This window comes from Eschrichtius robustus, chromosome X (assembly GCF_028021215.1).
Source record: "Eschrichtius robustus isolate mEscRob2 chromosome X, mEscRob2.pri, whole genome shotgun sequence".
NCBI classification, from domain to species: Eukaryota; Metazoa; Chordata; class Mammalia; order Artiodactyla; family Eschrichtiidae; genus Eschrichtius; species Eschrichtius robustus.
Genome location: NC_090845.1, coordinates 131,157,177 through 131,184,933, shown reverse-complemented (window position 1 = coordinate 131,184,933; position 27,757 = coordinate 131,157,177). Strand labels below are relative to the sequence as shown.

The following is a 27,757-nucleotide window of genomic DNA, read 5'->3' as shown; positions in this document are numbered from 1 at the left end:
ACTGAGTCAAATGGTCATTCTATGTTTAATTTTTGAGGAACTGAAAACTGTTTTCCACAGTGACTGAATCATTTTACATTCCTAAGAGCAAGGTATAAGGGTTCCGATTTCTCCACATCCTCACCCATGCTTATTATTTTTAGTTTTTTGATATTAATCAGTCTAGTGAAAGTGCTACTTCACTGTGGTTTTGATGTACGGTTTCCTAATAACAATTGAATTTGAGCATCTTCTCCCATCCTATCTTGCTGTCAGGTTATATTATTTTTGTTCCTTCATGATGATTTCAAAGGGCAGAAGAGATGTGAACACAGAGATGTGCCACTTAAGCCCCCTCTCAGTGAAGGCCTTCTTGCCCCAGTGGCTGAGAGGGCAGCCCTTTAGGGCCATCTACCCCTTCAGGGCTTGCCTCAGCTGCAGAGAGCCACTTTGCCCAAGATCACAGCCCTCCAAGGGTAGCCACATTCAGTGACTTATCCAGGTGATGTACAAATACCTGGCCATCTCGGCCTAACTCGAGACAACTCTGAAGGCCTATTCTAGCTCTAGATTGCCCCGTGGGGTTAGCCAAGGCCTGCAGCACCACTCGACTGCTCTTTCTGTCCATTCTTACTCCCTTCCCACCCTTTCCACAGGTATTTCTCCTGAAGGCACTCCCTAATAAACATCCTGCACACTTAACTCTGTTTTAGAGTCAGCTTTCTGATGAACCCAACCCATAAGAGACAATAAATGCATGTGTCTTGTTAGTCAATTTGAGCTGGAAGTGGAACCAATTATTATTTATTTAATATTCCAGAAATATAGTTAAGATTGGCTTGTATAAACTACTTTATATTGAAAGATTGGGACTCTGTGCACTGGATGCCCCTATTAAATCTCACGTAGGCATTGAGCTACAAAGTGGTGCCAATTTTGAGACATCCAAGGCCTGATTTTATGATGTTTCCAGCTAAATATTTTAGTTTTTAGTGAAACTAGGTTACTCCCTTAACTGCTCAATGAATTGGAGCCACTGTATGAACGCAGCTGATATTGAAGAGGGCATTCACATTCTGGTCTGTTGGGATGTTTAAGTACTTTTTTAAAACTCAGCTTTGAAATTTCAATCGTGGGAGTCATTAAAGTCAAGGGTATCTAGAGCAGTCAGGGCTGCTTTGTGTTCCTGAAATTGGACTATGTGTCCAACAAAGTCAGTCTTCAGTGTTTGTTTTCACTTCTCCTCCACCATGATCTCCCTCTACTTCTGCATTTCATCTTTCAAGCCTCGCCGGTTGCCCTCCAAGTTCAATCTCAGCTGTGCCTGTGGCCTCTTGGCCTTTGTTGGAACATTGAAGGCCTCCCCTCTTCCCTCAGTCTTTTTTTTTAAAATTAATTAATTATTTATTAATCTATTTATTTATTTATTTATGGCTGCGTTGCGTCTTCGTTGCTGCACATGGGCTTTCTCTAGTTGCGGCGAGGGGGGGCTACTCTTCATTGTGGTGCATGGGCTTCTCATTGCGGTGGCTTCTCTTGTTGCACAGCACGGGCTCTAGAGCACAGGCTCAGTAGTTGTGGCGCCCAGGCTTAGTTGCTCCGCGGCATGTGGGATCTTCCCGGACCAGGGATCAAACCCATGTCCCCTCCATTGTCAGGCAGATTCTTAACCAGTGCGCCACTAGGGAAGTCCCCCCTCAGTCTTTTCTTTGATGACAGCCATAGCAAGGTTGAGGACAGAGAGGCCATCTTTTCTGTCCAGAATTGTGTAGCCTTCACACACCCTGGCAGAGCTGGTGGATTGGTGTTAATCGGCACGGTTTCTGTGGAACCATTCCAACCTGCTCTCATGGACTCTTATGGCATCAATGCTTTCATAACCATAAGAAGACTCTTCCACATCTGCTTGAGTTTTGTTAGGGTCTCCCTAGGAAGGGATCTGACCTTGCAGTCAAAGGTCTATTCATTTTGTGAATGAGCAATGTTGTATTCACCTTGTATTGCTTCATAATAAGTTACCACAAATTTAGTGGCTTAAAACAACACACATTTATTAGTTCACAGTTTCTGTGGGTCAGGAGTCCAGGCACAGCTTAGCTGGATCCTCTGCTCAGGGTCTCACCAGGCTGCATTCCCTTGTGGAGTTCAGAGTCCTCTATCAGTCTCTTGTGGTTGTTGGCCAAATCCATTTCCTTGTGGTTCTAGGACTGAGTTCTCTTGGCTTCTCAATGACTGTTGGCTGGAGGCCACTCTTAGGTCCTAAAAACCGCCCACAGTTCCCTGCCACGTGGCTCTCTCTAGGGGCAGTTACAATATGGCTTTTCCAAGACCAGCAGGAAATCTCTCTGTGCTAGCAAGATGGACCCTTATACACATCATAATGTAGTCACAGGTGTGACATCCTGTCTCGCCTTTGCCAGATTCTATTGGCTAGAAGCACAGGTTCCACTCACACCCAATGGGAGGGGATTATACACGGGCATGACTCATTGATGCTCACCTTAGGGGTGTGTACACCACGTCAGTCAATGGATGCTAGCTGTGCACCTTTATTCAAATTTAAACTCTTCCAGAAAGATGCGGCTGAGACTGCATGCTCAAATGCTCATAGGCCTCTTGTCTGGTCTCTCATATCTGTCATTAGAGGCCTGGCTGTTGTCTAGACGGGCTCTCCAGCTGCTCCTTCTTGGTGTACCCCAACACCTCGGCAACAAGTCAGAGGCTGCTTAGATCAGTGTTGGACTGGGTGAATTTGTCTTCACATCTGATTGCTTCCCCTGGAGAAACTCTCTTTTTGACAAGTCAGAAGTCCACCTCTGTGATGGTGATCAGGTCGTGCTGCTGTCCCTCCTCCCCACAGGTAGTACGTGGCTGGGGGGCTGCAGGCAAGGACCCGTCTGCCTCCTGATTCCTCATGCATCCTTCTCGCCTCCCGCCCCAGGGCCTGGACGGGACGGTGCTCTGGAAACGTTTGCCGTCTTGAACGGAGTCCACAAGAGAACTACAGCCATTTTTAGAGGTGGGAACTGTGTGCGACTTTTGCCTCATTCCCTTCCTTGGTCAACCCTGGGGGTTACTGAATGAATTTTTGTTAATGGCTTTTTAATAATGACAAGTATGATATCATTTGCTCCTTAGTTCACAAGCTCTCAGGAGACACCTGTTGCTATGAGAAAGTATCACAGATGCCAAGGAAAGAGGAAATAAGGATGAGAGTAATTTTCTAAATAGACACTGGAGTCCTTGTTGATGTTGGGCTCAGAGTTTCCTGAAACATTAGGGGCCATACTTTTGGGAGGGAAAAGGCAGCCACCAATACAAGGGAAGTGTCAGGATGAGGAGGGACAGCTGAGGTGCCTCCTGAAGCCTGGCAGCTTGGGCACTTGGCTGGGGCTAGCCCACCCCGAGGGACTCGTCCTATGCTCTGGCCTGGGGAGTGCAGGTGGAGGCTGGCCCTTCCCAGGGAAGGGGGCGTTGCCAGCCAGGCTGCAGTGTGAACAGCCAACCTGCTGGGACCCCAGGACACAGCAAATGAGGTGCAGCGGCAATGGCAGCAAGCCTCCTGCGATGACCGCGCTCTGGCTACCAACCGAGGAGGTTCCCTCTCACGGAAAGCCACCCTGCACCTCCACTTCCTGGCTGTGTGCCAGGTCAAGTGATTTGGCCTCTTTGAGTTTTAATTTCTGGATCTGTAAAATGGGAATGATAGTAGCATCTAGCTCACAGTGTTGGTGTGAGGAGAAAATTAGCATGTTGCCTGGGTATAGGAAACCCTCAATAACTATACTAATATTTATGTATTCCTGTATGCAAAAAAAGATCTCCAATCTGCCTGGCATTGTGTTAGGTTATTTCACTAGGAGGTGGAAGTGAGTCAGAGACAGAGAGAGAGGATTGTGATGTCCTTCCTAACCCTCAGCCCCAGGCACACAGTGAATGATTCTTGCCACCGAAGAGCTATGACCCTCACTCCTCCCATCTCCTACCTGCTCCCCATCTCCTGTTTCCCCACCAGCCACACCAGCCTCTGTGCCATCAGCTAACACTGTCAAGCATGCTCTCCACAATGCCTGCTCTCTCACCTCCTTCAAGTTTTTGTTCACATATCACTTTATTAGTGAGGCTTTGCCTGGCCACCCCATAGAAAATAACATGAAACTCCCCTTGTGCCACCCACGCCCCCATATTATTTTTTTTCCAGACCACGCATGCCCACTGCTATTCAATGTTTATTTGGTCATTTATCGTCCACAAGCTCCACAAGGGAAGGGACTTAGAGCTCCCAAGCCGCCAACAGTACTCGGTATACATATCTGGTGTACTTAATAAGTTATTTGTTGAACAAATGCATAGGAGAGGGGTCCCTTTAGATGGAGGAAGGCGAGTTCTCAAAGGGCCTCATGGAAGGAGAATGGCATTTGGGCTGGTCTGCAAGGAAAAGTATGACTTTTATAGAGAGAAGAGGGAAGGGAAGGGCCTCCAGGTGAAACGCATAGCACGAGCAAAGGCAAAGTGGCGGGAAACTGCTGGTTGAGGACAGTGGTTGCAACGCAAATCTTTGGAGACACCTGGAAAGACCGCCCCAAGTGCCTGCCCGACGCGGGAGGAGGGCCCCAACCAGTGAGTCGGCCCGGTGGGCGGGGCAGGCGCTGCGCTGGAGCCGCGGCTCCGCCCCCTGTGGCCCGGATCTCGCGCAGGCGCACTCGCGCTCGGGGGGGGGCCGGGGCGCCGGCCTCTGCGGCCGGCTGCGGCCGCATCGGGCAGGTTGCCCGGGTTTACGACGCGAGACAGGCGGCGGGGGCGGCCGAAACCTGTCATCGTCGCCCCGGAGCGGCTGCGCCGGGGCAAAAATGCTGCCGCCCGGCGGGGGCCTGCTCTGGCTTGGCCTGGTCCTGGGCTCCGTCTGCGCCTCTGTCGGATCCGCGGCGCCGGGCAACTCGGCCACAGGTGCCTCCGGCGCCCTCGCCCACACTGCGGGGCTCCCTCCCTACTTCCCTGCCTACCTCCATCCTTAACTCCCTCGCTCCCTCCCTCCTACCATTCCTTCTTCCATCGATCCTTCCTCCCCTCCCTCCCTCCCACCCACCATCCTTCCCTCCCTCCCTCTTTTTTCTCTCCCTCCCTCATCCAGGCTTGAGGCCATGGCCAAAGCCTAACCCTCCCACCCCGGACTGGGGCTTCTTCTGTGCACCCACTCCCACCCTCCCTGGCTTAGCTGGCTGGGCTGTCAAGGTGCTGGGGCCAGCCTTGGACCTCTGGGTACCCTAGCACCTACCCCGGGTGGGGGTTGGGTGTCAGTGCAGGTGATCTCACTGAAGCCCCTCCTTCCTGTGCAGATGCTCTGAATGTCCTTCTAATCATCGTGGATGACCTACGCCCCTCCCTGGGTTGTTACGGGGACAAGCTCATAAGGTCCCCAAACATGGACCAGCTGGCCTCCCACAGCCTCCTCTTCCAGAATGCCTTTGCCCAGGTATGTCTGGGCACCTCTGGGTGTGGGTGTGTGCCTCGTGCACTGAGGGTTGGGGGATGGTACTCATTGTGCCAGGCGTCTCTTTAGTAGAGGGGAGCACAGTTTGGAAAATGGCGGCTGAGAAAACCTGGTTGTCCACTGGCAAGGAAGCTTGTGCCTGTCAGGGGTGCTTCTCCTTGGGTGGAGGGTGTGCCCTGGTATACTGTGTTCAGGCTGGTCCTGCCCACCTTTCTTCCCCCAACTGGGGATTGCCTGGTGCTGAGAAGGAGGGGATGCCTTCATGGGGCCGCTCCCTAGACCTTTGCTTGCTCCGGGCACCCGTGAGACGCCATCATGCAGAAGGACACAGTCATCTGCTGGATGGAGGGGCTGGGGCCTTCCTCTCTCGGGGAAGACTTCTTGCTGGCGGCTGGGTGAGGCCCAACTCCTGCTGGTTGGCTTTGAGATCTGCATGACTCAGCCGCCAAGCTGTTAGCCGAGGACCTGGGAGGTTGCCTGGTTACCTTTTAGCTCCCAGACTTTGTTTTCCTCTGAGGACGTGTCCTTCTGCTTCTGCCCCCTACCAGCAAGCCGTGTGCGCCCCGAGCCGCGTGTCCTTGCTCACCGGGAGGAGACCAGACACTACCCGCCTGTATGACTTCAACTCCTACTGGAGGGCACACTCTGGAAACTTCTCCACCATCCCCCAGTACTTCAAGGAGAATGGCTACGTGACCATGTCGGTTGGAAAAGTCTTTCATCCTGGTACTGCGTGCTCCTCAGAGTCTGGGTTCTCTCCATCTTCGTGTCTGAGGACTGGGGTCCCCTCCTGGGGCTGGGGCTCGGTGGACACCTTGTTAGTCACTGCCCCCTTTGTCCAGGATATTATTTCTCAGCTTGGCTTTGTGTTCTCACCGAAAGTGAAAAAGGGTAGAAGGGCTTTTTCTTCCTTTTGGAAACCAGTCATGGTGCTGCTTGGTTCCTTTGGCTGCGTGGGGGGAAGGAAGGGCACTGGCTGGGGGGGGGAGGGGGAGCGTTGGCTGCGAGTCCAGCTCTGCGCCTGACCCCCTATAACCCAGGGTCCCTGGCAGTGAAGTGAGACCAGGGCAGCTCTGCTGACTTGCCCAGTGAAGAGGCTGCAATTTGGCAGGGGTTGCCTGCCCACTGTCTGTGAATTAGGTCAGAAAGAGGAGGGTAAGCTGGTACCCAGGGTCTCTAGGGTGCCAGGGGCAACCCAGTCCTGACCTTCAACACTGCCAGCTAAACTGGTTCTCTTTAATGCCAGAATGAGAATGCTGAAGCAGAGAGTTTAAAACTTTTTTGTTTTTAACTTGAAGTAAGGCATGATTATTTGACAGAAAGTTGGGGGAGAAAAAGGGAAGTATAAACTAAAGAATATAAATTGGGAATTCCCTGGCAGTCCAGTGGTTAGGACTCAGCGCTTTCACGGCTGAGGGCCCGGGTTAAATCCCTGGTCGGGAACTAAGACCCCGCAAGCTGCGCAGTGCGGCAGAAAAGAGAGAGAAAAAAAAAAAAAGAATGTAAATTGCTTGTATTTGCACCACTAAGGAGAGCTGTATTGTGGTGATGTCCCCTGGTTCTGGGCATATTATTTTTCTGATTTGAGATTTTCCTGGATATACAACTTTATATTGTGGAAGGCAGCTGTGCTCACCACTATACCAGCAGTGATGCGCAGCTGTATTGTGAGTGTTGTAGACATAAACGTTTTCCCGCATGGTGACGCTTCGTGCCGTCATTTTTAACGGCAGCACAGTGGTCTAACAGAGACATGTACTGTAGTTTAGCCCCACTTGTTTTCAGGTCTCTGTGCCGCATTCCGCTGGGATGAGCACCTCTGGAGGCAGAGTGAACCGCTGATGGGCAGTGGCACCTAGTCCCAGTTCTGCCACTTCTTAGGTGTGCATGGGACCCGGGGCAAATCGTTCAACCTCTTCGAGCCTCCGATTCCTCCTCTGGGAAGCTAGAGTGGCAGCTGCCTTGATTGCCTTCCCAGGGGAGCATCCCAGGGCAGCGTGGGGTGGGGTGCCTTGAGAGCCCAAGCTCTGTCCCGAGAAGCGCTTACCATGAGGGGCCGCAAAGTTGGGCCCAGTTTGGAAGGCAGATCTGTCAGGCTGTGGGGCCGAAAGGTCGCCAGCAAGTGCAAGTAGAACTTTCTGCAGTGGGTGCTCACATCTTGACACTCTGGCCTGAGCACAGCTGGAGAGAGAGACGAAAGGAGCAAACACAGCAGAGGGGAGATCGTGCTTCAGGAAGGGAGGCCTGACGAGGCCCGAGGGGTGGCGCCTGGCCTCCTTACCCCTGATAATTAGATTGTGGGGTTGTCTTAGCCGGAGAGCAAACACTTTGCCTGCAGCCCTCCTGGAGACACATTTTTCAAGCGGGTCTTTGTTCTCAAGACCCTGCTGTGTCGGGGAGGGGCCTCCTTGAGGCTGACGGCAGCCACCTTGATTGAGTGCCGGGCGCCTGCTGGATGCTGTGCCGAGTGCCCCCGTAGTCCTCTCCCCAGCAGCAGGCAAGGTGGGCTTTCTCATTGGCGTCATTTCCCAAGGAGGAAACCGAGGCTCGCGGAGCGTGCCCGGGATCGCACGGGCACGCGGGGCAGCGCAGGGGTTTGGACCAGGTCCGTCAGCCCGCTCTGCGCTCCCACTGTGCCCGCGGGGTTGAGAAGCCCTCCGCCCGCCGCCCCTTCGCCTCCAGTCCTGCCTCGCCAGGTGCTCGCCATTGGAGTCCCCATGTGTCCCCGTGCTGGCGACGCCCTTCTCCCGCGGCGCTGCCCACGCTACCCTCTCAGCTCCTCCCGGCTCATCTGCACAGGCGGTCCCTCCCTCCAGAGCCCTCGCTGCCAGCCCTCCCCGGACCCACGTCCCCTCTGTGCCCGGGGCTCCTTCACTCACACAGCACTTCTCCTCTCCAGACAGCTGGCAGTCCTTCCTCGGTGTCGCACGTTGTTATTTTGTCTTCCCAGGTAGACTGTAAACTACCGAGCTCAGGGGTGGGTTTCTGCGTCATGAAAGAGCACTGAACCTGGCGTCCTAAGGCAGTGTCAGGGGTTCGAACCCCGGCCTCCTCGTCTCGTGTCTGGTTGGCATCCGGCAAGGCACCCCCCTTCGCGGAGCCTCCCCTTGCCCAGCCAGCCCTGGTTGTGCCCCTGCCTCTGCCGCCTCCTTTGTAGGGTGGGGAGAGGTGCCAGCAAGGGCTCTTTGGGGCTGGGTCAGGGGCTCAGTACTCAGATAGAAGCCCAGAGGGTCGGTTTTCGTGGGGACTTCTCATCATCTGGCCTAGGCTCCTGATTTTATAGATGAGGAAACTGAGGCCAAAAGAAGGGGATGGCCCTTTCCCGCTTGTGTGCAAAGTGTACATTTTGGTGGGGGAGGGCACTGAAGGACTCGCCATGCTTTAGTTACTGACTTTCCTTCTTTTTCCCCCTCAAGGAGTATCTTCCAATCATAGTGATGATTCTCCTTACAGCTGGTCTGTTCCACCTTATCATCCCTCCTCTGAAAAGTATGAAAACACCAAGGTAAGGCCATGCAAGGGGTACTGCTCTGAGGGGAACCTCTTCTTCCCTGTCTAGCAAATCAAGGATAACTATTGTGTGTGCAACATGCGCGTCCTTTCCAGCTGGTTATGTGGTGGGCTTTGTGGGTTTGGTTTGTGATCATGAGCTGACAGAGATGACTGTTGGGATCTTTAGCATTAGGTCCGGCGGAGAGGTGGCTGCATTTTAGAAGCTGGCAGGGATGCCTCGCTCTAGAAGCTTATGCTCTAGTGTGCAAGACTCACTTAATGGCTCCTTCGTGCTCACTCTGGATAAGGCTCTGTGCAGAGGGTTCGTTATCGGAGATGCCGAGACATGGAAGGACGAAGAGAGACCTGTTCTCTAAGCACCTCAGCCCAGATTGGGAGAAAGGCTTTCTGTCTGTCTGTCTGGCTGTCTGTCTGTCTTGGGCCTAATGGATGTGTTCAGATGCTGAGACCTTTGATAGGGGCTTTAAAATTTTAAAGCATTATGAAAGAAAGGAATCTATAAGGAAACTTAATCTCGGTTCAGAGGAGCCCCCAATGTATAAATGCAACTCCAACTTACATTTAAGAAATTCAGGAAAACAGCTGGAGCACTGAGAGATGACATGTTTCTCAGAGGATTTTAGAGCCACCGTGTGGAGAAGGGTGTGGATTTGGGGAGGTTGGTGGGGTGCAGAAGAGTGTTCTAAATTCATGACAACTTTCATTTCAGAATACAGTGCAAGCCAGCGGGCTCTGGCCTTTGGCTTGTGGTTTGAGTATTAAGAGAATGAGATCGGAAGACCCCATCTCAATCCTTCTGTTCCCTGAAATCATCTTGCTACTTTTAGTAGCCTCACAAATGCCAGGTCCCTGTCCCCATCTCCCACATCATTCTCAAGACGGTGGGTCTGACTGCACCAGATCCCTGGCGGTGCTGCAGACCATGTGAACGTGAGCAGGTACTGGGAGGCAGATGGCGGCTGCCCTGCCCAGGGCGGTGTGGACAGGGCAGACCTGTGAAAGGGTGCTCCTCGGTGAAATGGGGCAGCAGCTGCCGCTGCCTCTGGCTGTTTGTGAGGTAGAAGTCATGGTCAAAACTGAAATTGGCCTTGTGGCCGACGTGGCCACTTCAGGAAATGAAGCGGTAGGTTCCATCCTGTGCACGGTGTAGCTGAGGATCTGGAAACTCCATGAGCTGTCACTTCATCTAGTGAACTGTGGCCCTGTCACTTACAAGCTTTAGTCTGTCTTTGAAATTGAAAACAGATTTTTTTTTTCCTTTCCCTAATGACTAATGATGTTAAGTATGTTTACATGTGCTTATTGGCCACTTGTATATCTTCTTTGGGGAAATATCTATTCAAGTCCTTTGTCTACGTTTTTTTATTGTTGAATTGGAGACAGATTTTTTTTTTGATCGTTAGTTTACTTCGGTTTCCTTTAATTAATTATGACCTAGAGACAGAGGATGAACAACAAGAAGCTAACTAAGTTCTGGTGGATTTCTGGCCTCTGCCTGGAAAAGAAGAAACACTTTTCTGTTTTACTTCTACTTCTATGTGCCCGTGTAGTCTGGATGACTGATACTTAATGTGCTCGAAATATAAAGGTTAAATCCACTGTGTGGAACTTTCATGACTTCTGTTTCTTGCATTTAAAAAGCTGACTTTGTATGTTTTGTTTTGAAAGACCTGTAGGGGACCAGACGGAGAGCTCCATGCCAACCTGCTGTGCCCTGTGGATGTGGCACATGTGCCCGAGGGCACCCTGCCTGACAAGCAGAGCACCGAGCAAGCCATACGGTTGTTGGGAAAGATGAAAACATCTGCCAGTCCTTTCTTCCTGGCTGTGGGCTATCATAAGCCGCACATCCCCTTCAGATACCCCAAGGTGAAGAGCTGGCTGAGGGCTGATCCAGCACAGCTGTGACAGCTGTGTCATAGTGAAGGTGGCCACGTCCTGCCGTCCCTGGTCACCAGGGACGCCTGATGGCACTAGTATACTCAGTGGTATGAAGATGGGTTTCAGAGGTCAAGGCTAAGAAGTAGGCTTAGGACACGTAAGAATCTTGTTAGAAACGCTTGGGCTTCTCCTTCCTCCACTGGAGGGTTTTTCCCTAGAAGTCAGTGAGTAATGTTGGGTTGGCTAGTGGGTCATCACGAGAAGGGATGCAGAGCTGGCCACCAAAGTCTGCAGTAAGTGGCGGTCCTTGGTACACAATTCCAGGAGATGTGAAGCCCTCTTCAGTAACTGCCTTTCCCCCTGAGCCCTGAAACACAGGGCACCACGTGGCTTGTTGGAGGCTCGAATCCTGCACTTGCGTGTGTATCATTTGGAGTATGTAGTCTCTTCTTTTTCAGAATATTTTTCAGTTTTTTCCTATCACGTTTTCCCCGGGCCTGAGCAGCCCACCCTTCCCTTTTGACTTTGCAAAGCATGCCCGTCACTTGCGATGGGCGTGGAGACCAGAGATGTGCTCTTTGATGCTGTGAGTGTCGCGCTTTGATTGGCCCAGGGGATCTCGCCTTCCTAGCAGGAGCTGTCAGCCCCCTTGATGGAGTGAGGCCAACTTCTGTCTCTCGTGCAGAAGGAGTTAACCTAGCAGGCCTGACTGTGATCCGTTGAAAGGCCTGCTCGTGAGGTTGGCCCTTGGCCTGGCCTCTGGGAACCTGGATCTTGGGAGTGTTCCCACCATTCCCAGAACTGCCAAGTGGCTCCGCTCCCTAGGCCTGAACTGTTCACGGAAACCCCTCCTTTCCTGCTTCGAGTCTGGCATTTTGATCTGTGCGGGCAGAGGGTGCCTGCGTGACCAGCCCCAGTAAAAATCCTGGGTGCTGAGGCTTTCACGAGCCTCTGCTTCCCTGGCAGCAGCGCTGCACACATGCTGTCACACAGCTTGTTGCTGGTGGAATTGCGCGCATCCTGTGTGATTTCACCGGGGGAGGACTCTGGCAGCCTGTGCCTGGTTTCCCCCAGATACCCCCTGTGACAGTCCCCTTTGCTGACTGTGGCTGGTATCCTTTCGCTGCAGTAATTGCGGCCGTGAGTAGGGCTGTGGGTGGACTCCAGTGTGCTCTCCCAGTGAATTTCTGAGGGTGAGGGTGATTTGGAGAACTGGCCACGCCTCTGCACACCTTTTCTAGTTGGAGGGGAGGTGGCGACAGGAAGAGGAGGGCATCGGTCTCTATGAGGGAAGAGAGCTGTCGCTGCTCGGTTTGTAGGAAACCAGTCGAATGATTTCATTGCCACTGGCATCTCGTGAGAGTGACTTGCAAGTGGGGGAGATACCTGTGTGAACGCATCGCAGGCTTAGAGAAGAGGCAGCGTAAACACCAGTAGAGGCCCAGCCTTGTGCCTTTGCCAGAAGAGTGACAGCCTGGTGGCTTTGTGTGCTTTTCCCCCAAGGAATTTCAGAAGCTGTATCCCTTGGAGAACATCACCCTGGCTCCTGATCCCCAGGTCCCTGCCGGCCTCCCTCCTGTGGCCTACAACCCCTGGATGGATATCAGGCGGCGGGAGGATGTCCAAGCCTTAAACCTCAGCGTGCCCTACGGCCCGATCCCCGCCGACTTTCAGGTATCAAGGACGGATTTGGGGGAAGTATTGGGCACTTAGGGCATGATGTCACGAGTGATGGTGCTTTTCTCAGTGGACATGCTCCATCCCTTGTGTCTTGCTGAGAACTTTCTCTGTGTGAGGCGGCCTGTGGAGCACCGGGGCTGGGGCGAACGTGCTGGGTGGATAGAGTCTCCCCTTCAGCGTCGCCGCTTCCAAAGAAGGGGGCGTCTGGAGATCTGGGGACTCGCGGGCTGTGGGCCCGGCATGGGGAGGAGCCCTGGGTGACCCTCACTAACTGATAGGAGATGCTGTTGAATCCAGGTGGCAGTCTGTCAGGTGTAGGGTGGTTGGCGACTCCCGTGCCACCCAGAACTCTCAGTTTGCTGGTTCTGGCGGGTCCCCTGTGGGAAAGCCGACACGGGCATCCATTACTCTCAGGAGGTGGCTTGGTGAGCGGGGCCTTGGCGCAGAGGGAGCTGGGGCACCAACACGGCCAGCGCCGTCCAGCTGCAGTGTCTGGGGTCCGTTTGCCGCGACGTGGGGGTGACTCGTCAGCCCCGCTCTCCCTGGCGTGCAGAGCACACGCTGAGCAACACTCTTTCCGGAATATTCCACACGCAGCCCTGCCTTTCTGTTAGCACGTGAACACTCCAGCAGCCCGTCTACAGGGGAAGGAAGAGGACAGCGTTTTCACAGTGCTTCCTGGGCCGTCTGCATCAGAATCCCCACGAGGGCTTGTTAGAAGCACGGCATCCTGGTCCCACTCAGAGTCAGGGAGTTGGAGGCTGGGAGTGGGGCCCGAGAACCTGCATTTCCAAAAACACACACCTGGTGATTCTAACGCAGGCAGAAGTTTGAGAACCGCTGCCGTAGGGTACGGGTCGAGACAACACAAAACCAGACAGACTGCCCAGGTGTCTCTTGCTCTCTGGCCCCTGTGTTCGGACGGCAAGGGTTTGGGCGAGGAGGGCTGCGCATCCCTGCGTCTCGGGTGGCAGTGGTGAGAGTTTGAGAAGCAGCGGGCCCGTCGGTCTGTTGGGTTCCTACTTCCCCCCACAGGGGTTCTGAGAGCGAGGTTTGCTGGAGTTGCAGCTCCGAGGCTGCGCCTGGACATCGCGTTAGTGGCAGTCACTCCCGATGACCCTTTAAATTTCGGACTGCACACCAGGAAGGGTGCTCAGCATTTTGTGTGTGCTCTTTGGTCCCCGTGGGACCCTAGCGGGGGGCCTGCTCTCTCTGTAGTCCAGGTAAGGACACCAGAGACTTGCCCAGATCACACGGTTACTGCGGAGGAGCGCCCCCTGGGAGGTGTGATGCCAGAGCCCCTGCGTTTGTTTCGTTGGCTCTGACCAGTCTAGGTTCGAATTCCAGTTACCCCACACCAGCTGCATGGCTGCTGACGAGTCATCCTATCTCCCTGAGCCTCGGTGTCCTTATCTGCAAAATCGACACAAGATGGGGGAAGGTTTTCCGCGATGACAGCTGCTCTGGAGGTTTTCAGCGGGGACCACGGTGAACGTGTGGGGTGTCTAGGACAGTGTCGGCTGCACGGCGAGGGTGCCTTCCCCGTCCCCGCGACTGTGTCAGCCCCTCCTCTCACCACACCCACTGGCGGTGTAGCTGCCCAGTTGGACACACAGGTTCACAGTGTGACCCAGAGGACCTCCCTGGTGTACTCGTGTGCTGATCCTCGCCCCACATTCACCTTGCACTTGGCCCTGCTCATCATCTGCCTGCAGCTCTGGGTCTTGAGCCTCTGGGTTCTGTGCCCCCTTCAGCCGTCAGCCCTCTAACTCAGTGCCGCGTGCGTGAGCCTGGGGCCACGCGGGGATCGCCGGTGTGTGGCCCCCTCTCCCCGTGTCCAGCTCCCCTCTGGGCTTTGCTCCCTCCCTGGATAGCTGAGGCCCCGTGGCTGGTCACTTACTCTTCCTGCCAGCTCCTGAGCACGCGCGTCCCTTTATCCTCATCCTGACTGCAATACCCTGACCACAAGACAGTCCGGCCACCCTGTCTGCTCTCAAGCCCGCGTCCTGAGGCAGGGACATGCTCGCATGCCCAGTCCTCTGCTCGGCTCCCTCTTGCCCTCTGCAGCTGTGCTGAACCCTCACCACTCCCCTCCAGCCCCTCACGTCCCTCTGCCCCCGCGCCCTCCTTCCCCCTGCCCCCCCGCCCTTCTGCCCCGTCTCTCAGCAGATGACTGTACTTCCTGTTTCAGAGGCAGAGGCTGGTTGCCAGTCTGAGGAAGGGGAAGGCACAGGCTGAACGTGGGTACACATCCTGGCTGTGCCCCTTGCCAGCTGTGTGTCTCTAGGCAAGTTAATCAACCTCTTGGAGCCTCGGAGTCCTCCTGTGTAAGATGGAAGTGGTAATGCTCACCTTCTGGGGTGGTTCGGAGGATCAGATGGCACCCAGCAGGTACTTGGTAAACGGGAGCTGTAAATAACCTCCCTCACTTGTAGCCAGAATTGTGCGTGCCTGTGTGCTGAGCTTGTGGCCTTCTCCCTGGTCTCAGAAGAAGAGCTGCAGGGACTCGGCCCCTCCCTACCCCGTTCCCCCTCCTTGCCGTCTCCTCCCAACTTCCGTCCAGCCTCTACATCCGCTGCCATCCATCCCATCTTCAGAAGTACCGCCTCCCTGGCCCCTGCCTGTTTCTTCCCCTTCCTGCTCCTTCGCCCACCCTCCACGGGAGAATGAGTGCGACGTGGTCTGTTCTGGCTGCATCTGTGGCCTCGCTGTCCTTTCATTCTTCGTCCACCTCTGTGCGGCCTTCTGCCTCCCCATCCCACTAAGCGTTCTCTCATCTGGGTCAACCCTGATCTTGCTGGCAAATAAAATCCATCCTCGAGGGTCCTGACCTCCCCTGAATCCCTGCTGCTCTCTCACTGTTGAGAGAGCTACGCCTTCTGGAAATGTCTGCTTCCTGGGCTTCCTTTCCAAGCCTCCTGGGCCCCCTCCACTGCAGTCCCCAGGGCAAGCCCCTCGTTCTGTCTGCCGCTTAGGAGGTGCTGCTCTCTGGGGTCAAGCCCGGGCCCCCCCCCCACCGTGTTGTTTATGCTCTTCGTCCCCAGCCCTGCCCGCCGAGCCTGCTGTGGATGAGCCCCGGAACCACGTCTCCAGCCCCACGCTCCTGATTCCAGACGTGTCTGTCCACTGCTTGCTAGAGGCCCCGTGTGGCTGCACCACCATTCCTGCTCTTCCTTTCCTCCTCCTCCTCCTGTGCCCCTCGCCCCCTCCGTGCCACTGAACCGTGCTGCCAGCCTAACGAGAAGCCGGGAGTTCCCCTTGGAGTCCTCAGCTCCTTTCCCTGCTTACTCCTTCCCCTCCCCCGCTCCTACCCCGTCTCCCTAAATTCCTCTCGCTCCTCCGGCGTGACTCTGGGGGCCACCGCAGTGGTCTGGTCTTGGTTTGTCGCTTCAACGAGCGACCGTGGAGCCTGCCCCGTGCGCGCAGCGCTGACCTAGTGCTGGTTCCCCTCGAGCCCCTGGCGTCTGCTCCGGGCTCTCGGTGGGGGACCCTCATTCACCTGCAGCCCAGATTGTGTCACTTCCTCTCCTGGGGTGACCTTGGTGCCTTCGTTGGCCTCCAACCCGAGACCTCCACTCCTTGGATGGGCCCTCTGGGTCCGGACCATCTGGCCGTGACCTGCCTTTTCAGCGTCCTGTCCTGCTCCCCGGCCCTCCCGTGTGACTCTCCAGCCACACTGGCCAGCTTGCTGGCCCAAAATGCGCCCTGGCCTGCGGAGACACCCCGCTGTTCCACGCGCTGCAGCCCCTGCTTAGGGCATCCGCCCCCCGCTTGTCTGACTGCCAGCTCCTCTCCTCAAATGCTAACTCCTCTGTGAAGCCTCCCCCGATTTCCCCAGGCCGACTCGAGGGCTCATTCTCCAGGGTCGTCCCTGGGCCCCGCCAGTAACGCGCCTTTTCTTGTCTCCATGCCTGTCCTCACTGGACGGGTGGCTCAGTGAGGTTGACGACCACATCTGCTGCTTCTCTTGTCTCCAGGGGCCCGCAGAGGAAGGAAGGCGTACCCTTGACTAGTACACAGCCATCCTGACAGGTGTCTTTGGTCCCCAGGAGGACCGAAGTTCCCCAAGTTACAGACTGGAGACTTTTATCTACCAGAAGGTAGACGTAGCCAGGGTTCAGCATAATCCTTCTAGAAGGTTAGATGGATAGCCATTGTCTTCACCACCTGGGGAGAGGGGGCGAGTCTCATGACTGTTCTCGCCCCGGGTCCGGCTGACAGGACTGGCTGGGATACACGGACGCTGGGGCTAGTCTGATCGCCCGGCAGCTCCCTCGCTTCTCCCCTGTGGCAGGGGTAGGGGGCTCATCTTTTTCTTTAAGATTTGTGAACAAGGCGGGGGAAGAGTCAGCCCAGCAGAGGCTGTGGCTCTTTCACGGAGCCTGTCTGCTCCGGAAGCCGCTCTGGGGTTGAGGGTCCGTGGAGGGTGTGCTGCTCTCCCTCCTCCGCCACCGTTCTCCTGCCTGCGGGCAGTTTGTTGGGAAGGAGGCGCGCGTGCCAGCCACAGGCTGTGAGGGAAGCGGCTGCCATCTGCTGGGTTACGAAGAGCTCAGGGGAGAGGCCCACTCACGGCCGTTGTTAGAGTTGAGGTGCGTCCCTCAGAAAGATCCGTGGACGTCCTGACCCCCAGGGCCTCAGAATGTGGCCTTGTTTGGAAATAGGGTCATTGCAGGTGTGACTGGTCAGGATGAGGTCATGCTGCCGTGGGGTGGGCCCTGAGCCAGTATGGCTGGGGTCCTTATGAGAAGAAGCGCCAAGGATTGTGGCCACCACCAGAAGCTAGAACGTTCCTCCCCTGGAGCCTTCAGAGAGGCTCTGCCGACACCTTGAGTTCAGACTTCTGGCTTCCAGAACTGGGAGGCGATCTGTCTCTGTTGTTTTAAGCCACCAAGTCTGTCATACTTTGTTAGAGCGGCCCAGGAAATGAATACAGCTATATGGTATCTTTGGTGTGACCCTCAGCAGACTTTGGAAGGCTGAGGGGTCAGTTTCTGTGTACATGGTTGTCTCCTGGGACCCGCAAGAGTATGTGAAGGAGACAGAAAGGGATAGTAAGTGGCACATCCATGTGCTGTGATCTGAGCCCTAAAGTGAAAACTGATTTGCGTAGCAAAGAATCCTCCTTGTGGACGTGCGGGTTTCGCTGTGGCTGTACAAGGGGCGGGGGTGAGATGGCAGGGGAACGGGTGTTCCGTTTTGGCTAAGAAGGTCATCAAGGGCACCCGAGGGCTGGGGCTTTAACTTGCAGTCACTCTCATTCTTCTTCTTCTTCTTTAAATTGCAGCGGAAAATCCGCCAGAGCTACTTTGCCTGTGTTTCGTATTTGGATACGCAGGTTGGCCACCTTTTGAGTGCTCTGGACGATCTTCAGCTGGCGAGCAGCACGATTGTGGCGCTTACCTCGGATCACGGTAAGCGTTTTGAAATGCCCGGGTGAGTCGCTCAAAGCATCTGACCTTTTCTGTGAAAACTTTCCTAGACTGCCTGAAATAGGTGTGTATTCTCTTTTGTGAATCAGCAGTGCCCTGAGTCTGGAGTCTTGGGTGCTTTTACGGCCACCTTGTTAGCCCTGGGACTTCTCTCCATGGAAGCGGGCCCTCTTTTGGGTCAAAGAAGCATCTTGGGGGCTTGGGTGGTGGAGCTGGGTGGGTGGGGGGACCTTGTAGTAACTGTTGTTTCTTGGTGAGCCCAGCGGGAGCCGTCCATTTGTGTGGGGAGCCCCTTTAACCCACTTCTAACCTAGAGGGTTGCAGGACTTCTGATTTCTCTTACGAAGATCCAGAACAATCCTGGCAGAGCCCAACAAGGCCCTCAGACCCGACTTACCCCTTCCTCCCCCAGCCCCGCTGTCCTCTCTGCCAGGAGCCTGGGGTTCACAACTCTGTGTCTCTTCTAAGGCAGTTTCTCACTTCTTCCAAAAGTGGAAACATCTTTTTTAAAAAATTCTTTTTAGTTTTTGCCCCAGTTATCCTCCCTCACCCCTGAACTGTTCTGAAGCCAGTCTCAGTGGTTCAGTTTTCTGAACAGTATTTCTAACAAATTTGGCTCTTTTGAAGTTTAACCACACTACCGTCATCCTACCTAGAAACAGGAAAACAGTTTTTTAATATCGTCGAATATGAAGTGGGACAATGTTAGATCATAGCATGTGCTCACTGTAACAAGAAAGAAGTGTACAGAGCACATCATGTAGGGCCAGAGCACCCTGCCCTTTATCCCACCTGCCCAGAGCTAACTGGTGCTGACAGATCCGGGGTCCATCTGCCTGCCTTCAGTCGTGCATATACATGGGGCTATATGTCATGAGTGTGCATGTGCGTAACGTGTCGTCGTGGAACGTGGCAGGATTGATTGTGCTTGTGTCCTGTTTTGTTCCCTGGCTTGTTTTTTCCACTTAATGTCATAGACACTTCTCCGTGTCATTTCTCACAGGCCTACCTTGCACCTTGTAAAGACCCATTATTGTTTTGTTAAGTGTGGAGGTGTAATTTTTCACAGTTTGCCTAATGATCTGCCATCCCCTTCCGGACCTTAGTCTCAGCGCCCAGTTTTCTCCACCAGTGCTTCCACAGTCCACTGCACCCCCGTGAAGGCAGGGTCACTTGGAGCTCGCTTTGGCTCGGAGGCAGCTGTAGCTGATTACAAATGGCCTTTCTCAAAGGGCCCTCCTGGGACTGCCTACATCCGAACCACAGAAGCCTTCTTGAACCCATGCACAGCAGCTTTTTGTAGTTTGGGTTATTTTTTTAATACGAAATACTTAACATACAATCTCTTTTATATTTTTTATATCAAAAAGGGCACTCAAACATGAAGTGATTGGAAAGTTCCATCTTGGGGTATTCAAGCTATCTTTTGCTTTAAATGAGGGTTGGGGGTGGTTTTTAATCAAGCTTAAGGATCTGGAATCAGAAGTTATATTTTCTTGGTCTGTGGTATGTCTTAACAATGGAAAAAGATACTATTTTTAAAAGTTGAGCGATTGTGCCACAGTTTCACAGCTCCTGTTTTGGTGGTATGCGCCCTCTAGACGATCAGGTTTTGCTTCCTCTGGCTTTAACAGCAGGGAATGAAATGGTGTCTAACTGAAATGAGCAAGCCACGAGGTGATTATTCTTTTTCTGTCATTCTGTGTGCTTTTTATGAACCAGGGTGGGCTCTAGGCGAACACGGAGAATGGGCCAAATACAGCAATTTTGACGTCACTACTCGCGTGCCCCTGGTGTTCTATGTTCCGGGAAGGACGGCTCCGCTTCCGGCGGCAGGCGACAAGCTTTTCCCATACCTCGACCCTTTTGATTCCATCTCAGAATCAGTGGAGCCAGGTATGAACATTCAGGAGTGATGCTGCTTGATCTGGCCTTCCTGCGCGCGGAAGGGGAGTGGCAGGCCCAGAGCTAACGAGTATGGCCCCTGTCCACAGGGGCTTGGAGAGGGGGAGGGACAGAGGAGCAGCTGGCACCCCCAGGATGGGGAGGGCTGTCGCAGAGGTGACGGCAGTGTGCTCTGAGCGCAGAGGAGGGGCTAGCCGACTCCACTGGGGCGGGGGCTGCCTGCTTACCGGTGAGCAGAACTCCGTTACCTGCTCACTTCTGGCCGGGACTCGGGCCTCTGTGCGGGAGACGTTTGCCAGCTCGGCAGCATCTCCATCTGCTGAAGCACCGGCTCTGTCAAATCAGTGCTTCTGCTTTTGCCGTCCCCAGGAGTGAAGGGCAAGTTTACTTTGACCTCCGTGTCTCAGTCCTCCCAAGCTGGTCCTCTCCAGGTAGCGTCAGGCCCCTGGTTATCCTGGTCTTTGTCTTCCAAAAAGCTCCAGTTTGAGAAAACACTTCCGGAAACATCAGCTGGACAAGATGGCCATCGCTGCCACGGGGGTCGGCCTGTGGGTTCTCTGTGAGTTGTCTCCTGACTCGATCTGCTCGGCGCAGAGATGAGTCGTGTACTTCAGGTGGCATTTGCTCTTTTTGGAGTGCTTTTGCTGTGAACTCTACTAAACCAGGTTGCCCCCTTTCGGGACTTCTGCATTTAATCCATCTTGTTAACGTCTAAATCCTGCACTTTCTATTGATTCTTGTTTAAATTTTTCTTGGTTCTGGCCCATCATTCTGGCCTTTCTGGATCTTCCCGAGTTTGTTTTCTACGGCCCAATTTTCTTTTCCACACATTTGAGTTCTGTGTGCTGCATGCACTGTCTTCTTTCATGTCACTGATAAAAATGTTAAACAGTTTCAGGGCATGATTATAGCCCTTTATTTGCTGGGAGAAATCTTCTGACAGGTTGAGAATCCTTTTTGAAACTTCAGTTGGGAGGTGTTCAGATTGTAAATTGATGTAACTGCACTGTCATCCTGCTTATTTCCAAATTTTATCTCTAGCCTGTATGTCTTCCCTGATCTTTGGACTTGGATTTCCAACAGCCTGTCCCAGTTGGCCAGTCTAACGTGCCCAAAGCTGAACATTTGACCTTTGACCTTAAGCCTTTCTTTTGACGCTCTTCCCCGTCTCAGGAAATGGCAGTAGTCGCCCAGGCCACAAAACCACGGGGCCATCGGCCCCTGTCTTTCTGTCATAGCCTGTACGCGATTCGTGGTGTGTCAGCAAGCCTGTCACTCTCCATTCAGAGTGTGTCCACACCACTTCTCCCCCACCCGACTGTCACCACCGTGGACCACACTGCCACCATCTCTTGCTAAACTCTCCTTGCTTGTGACCTTGATCCCTGGAGTTTTTCCTCAGTGATCCTGATTTTAACAGCCGCAGTGAGCCTGATAAAACCCAAGTCAGGTGGTGTCACAGCCCTGCTCTGGGGCTCCTACACTCCTGTGTCAAGTCTGAGTAAAACGTCCTTACAGTGGCCGACAAGGCCTGTCGTCCTCTGGGACCCCACATCTCCCTGACCTCGTCTCTTGCAAGCGTCCGGGGCGGCTGTCTTGCACAACGACCCACGACCTGGATTTGTCTGATTGCTTCCTCGGGACTAGATGCAGGGTAAACACTTTGGACGCGTGCACACATGTGAGGTTGTGGCTCCAGCCGTATCCCATTGGGGGCACTTCATGGCGGCCTGTGCCATTATTAGCGATGCCAAGCTTGACGGCCTGGTTAAGGCGGTTGTGTCAGCCAGGTCTTGCCCTTGTAAAGGTATCTTTTAAAAAAGCTTTCTTCACCTTTTTTCTTTTTATTTTACTTACAAACCAAATGCGTCAGAAATAAAATTGAGCCGTATAGAGCAAGCGCTTAAAGATCCAGAAAGGCTAGAATGATGGCCCAAGGTCACAATAAATTTTAACAGGAGTCAATATAAAGTGTAGGATTTAGACTTTAAAGATAAATCACCCATAATGAGATACCATTTCACACCCATTAGAACGGCTGTTATCAAAACAAACAGCAAACAACAGTACTGGCAAGGGTGTGGAGAAATTGGAGCCCTCAGACATTGCCGGTGGGAATGTAAAATGGTACAGTCACTGTGGAAAAGAGTTTGGTGGTTCCTCAAAAGGTTAGACATAGAATGGTCGTGTGGCTCGGCAGTTCCACTCCTAGGTATATAGCCCACAGAATTGAAAACAGGCATTCAAAGAGAAACGTGTAGAAGAATGTTCATAGCGTTAATTAATAGCCAAAAGGTGGGAGTAACCCGAGTGTCTATTGACAGATGAATGAATAAGCAAAACGTGGCGCGCCCATACAATGGGATATCATTCAGCCTTAAAGGGAAGGAAACTCTGACACGTGCTACGACATGGGTGGACTCTCTGAAGACATGATGCTAAGTGAAAGAAGCCAGGCACAAAAGGGCACATACTCTTGTGATTCTACTTCTATGAGGTGCCTAGAGTAGTCAACACAGAGAGACAGAAAGTAGCAGGGTGGGTGCCAGGAGCTGGGGGGTGGCGACGGGGAGTTGTGCAAGGTGAAGAGAGTTCTGTGATGGATGGTGGGGCTGTACTTAACGCCACCGACCCGGACGCTAAAAAATGGTTAAGGTGATAAACTTTATGTCGTGTGTATTTTACAACAATAAAAGGGCGATGGATCAAGTGCAGACTTCCAAAAAGGAGTGATCCGCGGGGTGATGCTATGAGGCTTGGAATAGCTTGTCCTCAACAGACTTCTCCCCAGCGGTCTGGGCCTCCACCGATGACCCTTGCCTGAATCACTTAAACACTGGTGGGTCCTAAATTCAAATCGTGTTTAAAAGTGTCAACAGGCTGAGGGCACCTTCATTCTGCCCTGCTATCGGGTGAGGTGCCGAGTCGGCTTTGTTCCTAAAACTCTTGGGCTAAGAATAAATGCTGTAAAAGAACAGAAGTCGGCGTGTAGGGCCTGGGCGCGCGCTCTGCTCGTGCAGCCTGGCTGCAGCGGGCTTCTGCGCTGTAACCCCCTCCGCCGGGCTGCTTCCTCTTTCAGGCCGGCAAGCCGGGGACCTCGTGGAACTGCTCTCTCTCTTCCCCACGCTCGCGGGACTTGCAGGGCTGCGCGTCCCTCCTCGCTGCCCCATCCCCTCGTTTCACGTGGAGCTGTGCCGAGAAGGCCGGAACCTTCTGAAGCATTTTCAGGTCCGTGACTCGGAAGAAGATCTGTACATCCATGGGAATCCCCGTGAGTTGGTGGCCTATAGCCAGTACCCCCGGCCTGCAGACTCTCCTCAGTGGAATTCCGACAAGCCGAGTTTAAAAGATATAAAGGTCATGGGCTATTCCATACGCACAGTAGACTATAGGTATACTGTGTGGGTTGGCTTCAATCCCCGGGAATTTCTGGCTAACTTTTCAGACGTCCATGCAGGGGAACTGTATTTTGTAGCTTCTGACCCTTGGCAGGATCACAATATGTATAATGACTCCCAAGGTGGAGCCCTTCCCCGATCATTGACGCCTTGAGTTTTGCCAACCGCACAGGGCATATATAACGCGCTCCCGTCCAGCTGGTGAGAGAAGGAATTAGACTGGTTATTTCGTGATTACCTGTAATATTGGAAGCAACTCCAGGGGTAGGCAGTCAAAACATGCATCAACAATTTGGCCTAAGAATACGTAACAGCCGAAACTTTTGATTTGTCTTTATAATTGGTAATTGGACTGGGCTGAACCTCTTCTTTCCTTTTTTTTGGAACAGTCATAGCTTATTTGTTGAATGAATAAGTACAGAGTGAGCAAGCTAAAATTGTCATAACTTTAGCTATCAAGACCATAATAACTGAACATAACACTGTACTCAAGAAATACTTTAAGTATTTGTGAAATTGAGTGCATTTCGAAAAGCAACCACATGTCAAATTAGGTTTGACACAAAGTTCCTAGTTCTTTTGTTTATAATTTAATACTATATCTTATTTAGCCCAATATATTCAAAATATTATATCAACATGTAATCTAGGTTTCTTTTTAAAATGTAAAGTTAAATAATAATGCTAGATGCCAGTGCCTTAAAGTCTAGCTTCAGTTTTTCTAAGATGGCAAATTTTCTAATCCAAAAATAAAATATGCATGAAGTGATTAATATGGAATTTCTGCATCAAATAATAAATAATGCTCACTAAACTAGAGGCGTGAGATGTATGAGAAATTCAGTTAAAATTTTTCAGAGACATTCTGGCCCAAACAATAATTTGTTAGCAAGTAATATGACCTTTGAACCCAAAGGCATCTATTAAAAGGCATCTTTATTCACAGTGGAAAATAGTTAAAGGCATAACTACCCATGAATTGAGTCATTCAAAACCATTAGTGTTCTCGTTCTCTAGAGATGGTTGGTTGCAAACATCCATTTATCCAGGAGACAGGAAATAGTCTACTTTTTAAGTGCTGATTAAAGACAACATTAATTTTGTTAAATTCTAAATTATTTTGAGAACTGTGAAAACTTTTCATTAATATAATATTAGGTGATTTCTAATCCCCCAGAATGTGGTTCTATGTTCCCTAAATAGGAAAGTAACCAGAAAGGCAGGTGGTAGTAATAAGCTTAGCCTACGTCATCTTAAAAATGATGGAATATTCACAGGTCATATTCACAACACGTTGAAGTTGATTAATTATCAGTAGTCACCAGAAGAGTCAAGCACTCTCTTAATAAACATCTAATGTAGTCCTGTATCAAAGTAACTTTTAGTAATTCTTCGTTTACAAGTGCTGCTTTGGTGTTTAAATATTTGTGAAACAAAGTACGGCAAATTAAGTTACTGCACTGTGTTAAATTGTAAACAAAAAGGCAAGATATTATAAGATTACTTCAAATCAGTAAAATTTCAAATACAGATTTATTTATTTATTTTTTTTTACTAATTAGCCTACAGTGGAGGCATATATGGTAACACAACAATCTTCTAAGCGATTAAGTGACTTAGTGTTCTGGCAACGATATCTGCTTGAGGAGTGGAGGGCCCTATTCCTCTCTCCTGATCCTGAAGCTCGAGTCTCTTCTGGGAAGCCTCAGCTTTGTAGATGGTTTCCTTCAGCCTTTTCTTTCTCCTTCTTCATCCTATCCTCTTTATCACTTACATCACTTCCACTAAGAATTTTACAATCTGGTCAAATTCCTCATGATGTATTTTCAGCGTATTTAGCTTCATCTCCTACTGCACGGTTACAACGAGAAGTTTTCACCCAGGCTTTTATTTTGCATTCCTGGTTGACTATTATATGTACACTTCATCATTTTTTTCTCTCTTTATTTCTTGAAGCACAGTTTCAGTATCAAGAATCTCCAAATTCTACTCTTGTGGAAGGCGTAATTTGAACCGTGCCAAAGAGAGCAAAGTGACATGCATTCTGGCCATCACTCACCCACGTGACCGAAGCCACAGCCGGGGCTGGGTCTGCTTTGGGGTGTTTCGCGTGTAGATCTGGCTCTGCTGGAAGTGCTTCTGTGTCCTCTTTTCTCCGCGAGGGCGTAGCCTCAGAATGCTTCCTCTCTCCTTAGGTTTTAGCTTTTCTTGGCCTCCCTTTACGAATCTCTCCTTTTGGAAGCGCGGCTGCATTTCACGTTCAGGGGCGTGCTCTTCTAAATCATCTCACGGGCGACGGTCGCTTTTTGTGTTTTTGACACTGAACCCAATTTAGAGCCACTTGTGCACGTCTGCAGCGTTCATTGGGATGAGCGGCTGCTCTCTGGTTTTCACACTTCAAAGCCAACCACATTCCTTATCTTGACTCGGCTTTGAGAAACCACATCTTCGTTGCATCACGTAACTTTTCTCTGATCCTGCTGAGCTGGACACGTTTTATTAATGGTTCTCGAGTCACTCTTTGTAGACTTGAGCCAGGGGTTCTTTTATGCAGTTTAGTTGAAACCCGGACCAGTGATCTCAGAAATTTTGAGTGGCCCTAATTCAGTGGCTCAGAAACACGAGGGTGCAGCAGGAGCACCCCAAGGGCTGCTGCTGGGTCCTGCCTGCAGAGCTTCTGCTTCAGGGTGTCTGGGCTGGGGCCTGAGAGGCTGCACTTCGGACACATCACACTGCTCCTCCAAAGAGCGCACTTGAAAACCACTGCCCCTAGGCATGTGCTGACCAGTAGCCACTACGCACATGTGACTATTTAAATTTCAATTAATTAAAATGAAATAAACATTTCAAAAGCAGAATCTCTGTCACGCTTGCGATATTTCATGTGCTCAAGAGCCAGTGTGCGTCGTGGCTACCGTATCGGACAGCACCGATCTACAACCTTTCCGTTGTGCCAGAAAGTGGACTGAACGGAGCTGCCCTAGATTAACTCTGGGCTGATCCACCCGGCTGTTGGCAGGTTCCTCCTATGGGCTGATTCTCTACTCTGTTTGCCCACGAAGACTTGTCCGGTAGTGAGCCACATACGTTTGGTTTAAGCTTAGCGCAGGGAGTTCCCTCTGGCAATCGGTCTCTTCCCCTCCACTCCCACCGCCATCATCCTAGCCCTTCGCACCTCCTTCCCACGTAGTTTACCTCCCCCTCCTCTTTCCTCCCCTGCTCCCAAAGAATCCATGTGTCTTCCTGAAATCCTTCTTTGGTCCTGCCCTTTAAGAACACCGTTAGTGCCTACTACTGGGTCTACACAGACCTCCGCTGAGCAGTCAGAGTCTTCCCTGACTCCACAAAGCCCCTTTCCTCGGCTGACCAGTTTGCACGCTGGTCCCTGACTGTCCCTTGCCGATCCCTGCCTCCCTGCCCACCCTTAGGTTGTCCCCTCCTCCCTTCACCACCCATCCACCCATCCACCCATCCATCCATCCATCCATCCATCCATCCATCCATCCATCCATCCATCCATCCATGATCACTCTGCACCGCCCGCTCCCATGCCCCCACTTCCGAGAGGCTGAGGGGTTTGAACTCTCTAGATTGCACCATGGGATGAAATGAACATCGCTGAGGAATCTTGTGGGCACCTTACTTTAAAAGTATTTTTTTCTGATTGTAGAATTAACGTGTTAATTTTAGAAAAATTGGAAAATACAAATGTAGTAAAAGGTAAGAAAATGCGTCAGTATTTTACACCAAAAGAGTCACTTAATATCTTGTCTTTTTGGGGGTGTAAATTTTTTACACTGTTACGATCATACCGTGTGCTGTATCGTGCAATTTTATATTCCTATTTTTTCACTGTTACATGTGGTTATTAACAGGTTTTTGCAAAGATACTTTGTACTGGTGGTAGTATATTTTATTGTGTAATTTCATCATAATTTACTTAACCTTCTTTCAGTTATTGGGAATTTAGTCAATTTCCAAATTTGCAGTATTGTAAATAATGTTGTGATGAGCAACTTTGTGAATAAAACGATTTTGTGTACTTCACATTACTCCCATAGGACGGGCTCTCAGTGCCAAATTACCAAAAGCATCTTGATTTCAGTCCTTGCCCCACTCTCCTGCTTCCTTAAAGTAGTAAAACTGAAAATAAAGCAAACAAGCGTACAGATTATACAAACCTTAAAAACAAACAAAAACCCTAACCCCCAGAATAATAGGTGAAAGTGGCATCCTCTGTGAGCTTTGAATTCTTTGCTTATTAATGACCTTGATCACTGTTGTCTCTGTACGATTGTTGGGCATTTGTATTTCTAGTTGTGTGAATTTGCCTTTAAATTTTAGGTTTCGCTTTTATAAGTAATCAAACAAATTGCTCTTTTCCTACGTGATTTTTTTCCTGTCTTTTCCTAGTAAACATGGAGACCCCTGCCAATCTAGAGACTTAATAAATATTCATATTCCTTAGCTTTTCTTGTGGT

The 27,757-nt window shown here is 51.6% G+C and overlaps 1 protein-coding gene across 2 annotated transcripts; it reads left to right on the top strand.

Annotated features, from left to right (window-relative positions):
* Positions 1 to 4,696: 4,696 nt before the first annotated feature.
* IDS (iduronate 2-sulfatase) lies at positions 4,697 to 27,743 on the top strand. 2 transcript variants are annotated; one of them, XM_068532768.1, is made up of 10 exons: positions 4,697 to 4,926; positions 5,316 to 5,452; positions 6,019 to 6,196; positions 8,887 to 8,975; positions 10,652 to 10,852; positions 12,368 to 12,538; positions 17,829 to 17,955; positions 19,696 to 19,869; positions 20,248 to 20,437; positions 22,958 to 23,202. In XM_068532768.1, the coding sequence occupies exons 1-10, from the start codon at positions 4,830 to 4,832 to the stop codon at positions 23,112 to 23,114; spliced, it is 1,521 nt and encodes a 506-aa protein (XP_068388869.1). In that variant the 5' UTR covers positions 4,697 to 4,829; the 3' UTR covers positions 23,115 to 23,202. The 2 variants fall into 2 exon arrangements, with proteins under 2 accessions (XP_068388869.1, XP_068388868.1); XM_068532767.1 differs by lacking the exon at positions 20,248 to 20,437 and having other exon boundaries at positions 22,958 to 27,743.
* Positions 27,744 to 27,757: the final 14 nt, after the last annotated feature.

What these genes read in the sequence shown, in the direction of transcription:
- IDS (XM_068532767.1), top strand. Translation starts at nt 4,830, where the DNA reads ATGCTGCCGCCCGGCGGGGGCCTGCTCTGGCTTGGCCTGGTCCTGGGC. An exon ending in GCCGGGCAACTCGGCCACAG is followed by an intron (nt 4,927 to 5,315) that starts GTGCCTCCGGCG and finishes CTTCCTGTGCAG; the next exon opens with ATGCTCTGAATGTCCTTCTA. An exon ending in TGGAAAAGTCTTTCATCCTG is followed by an intron (nt 6,197 to 8,886) that starts GTACTGCGTGCT and finishes TTCCCCCTCAAG; the next exon opens with GAGTATCTTCCAATCATAGT.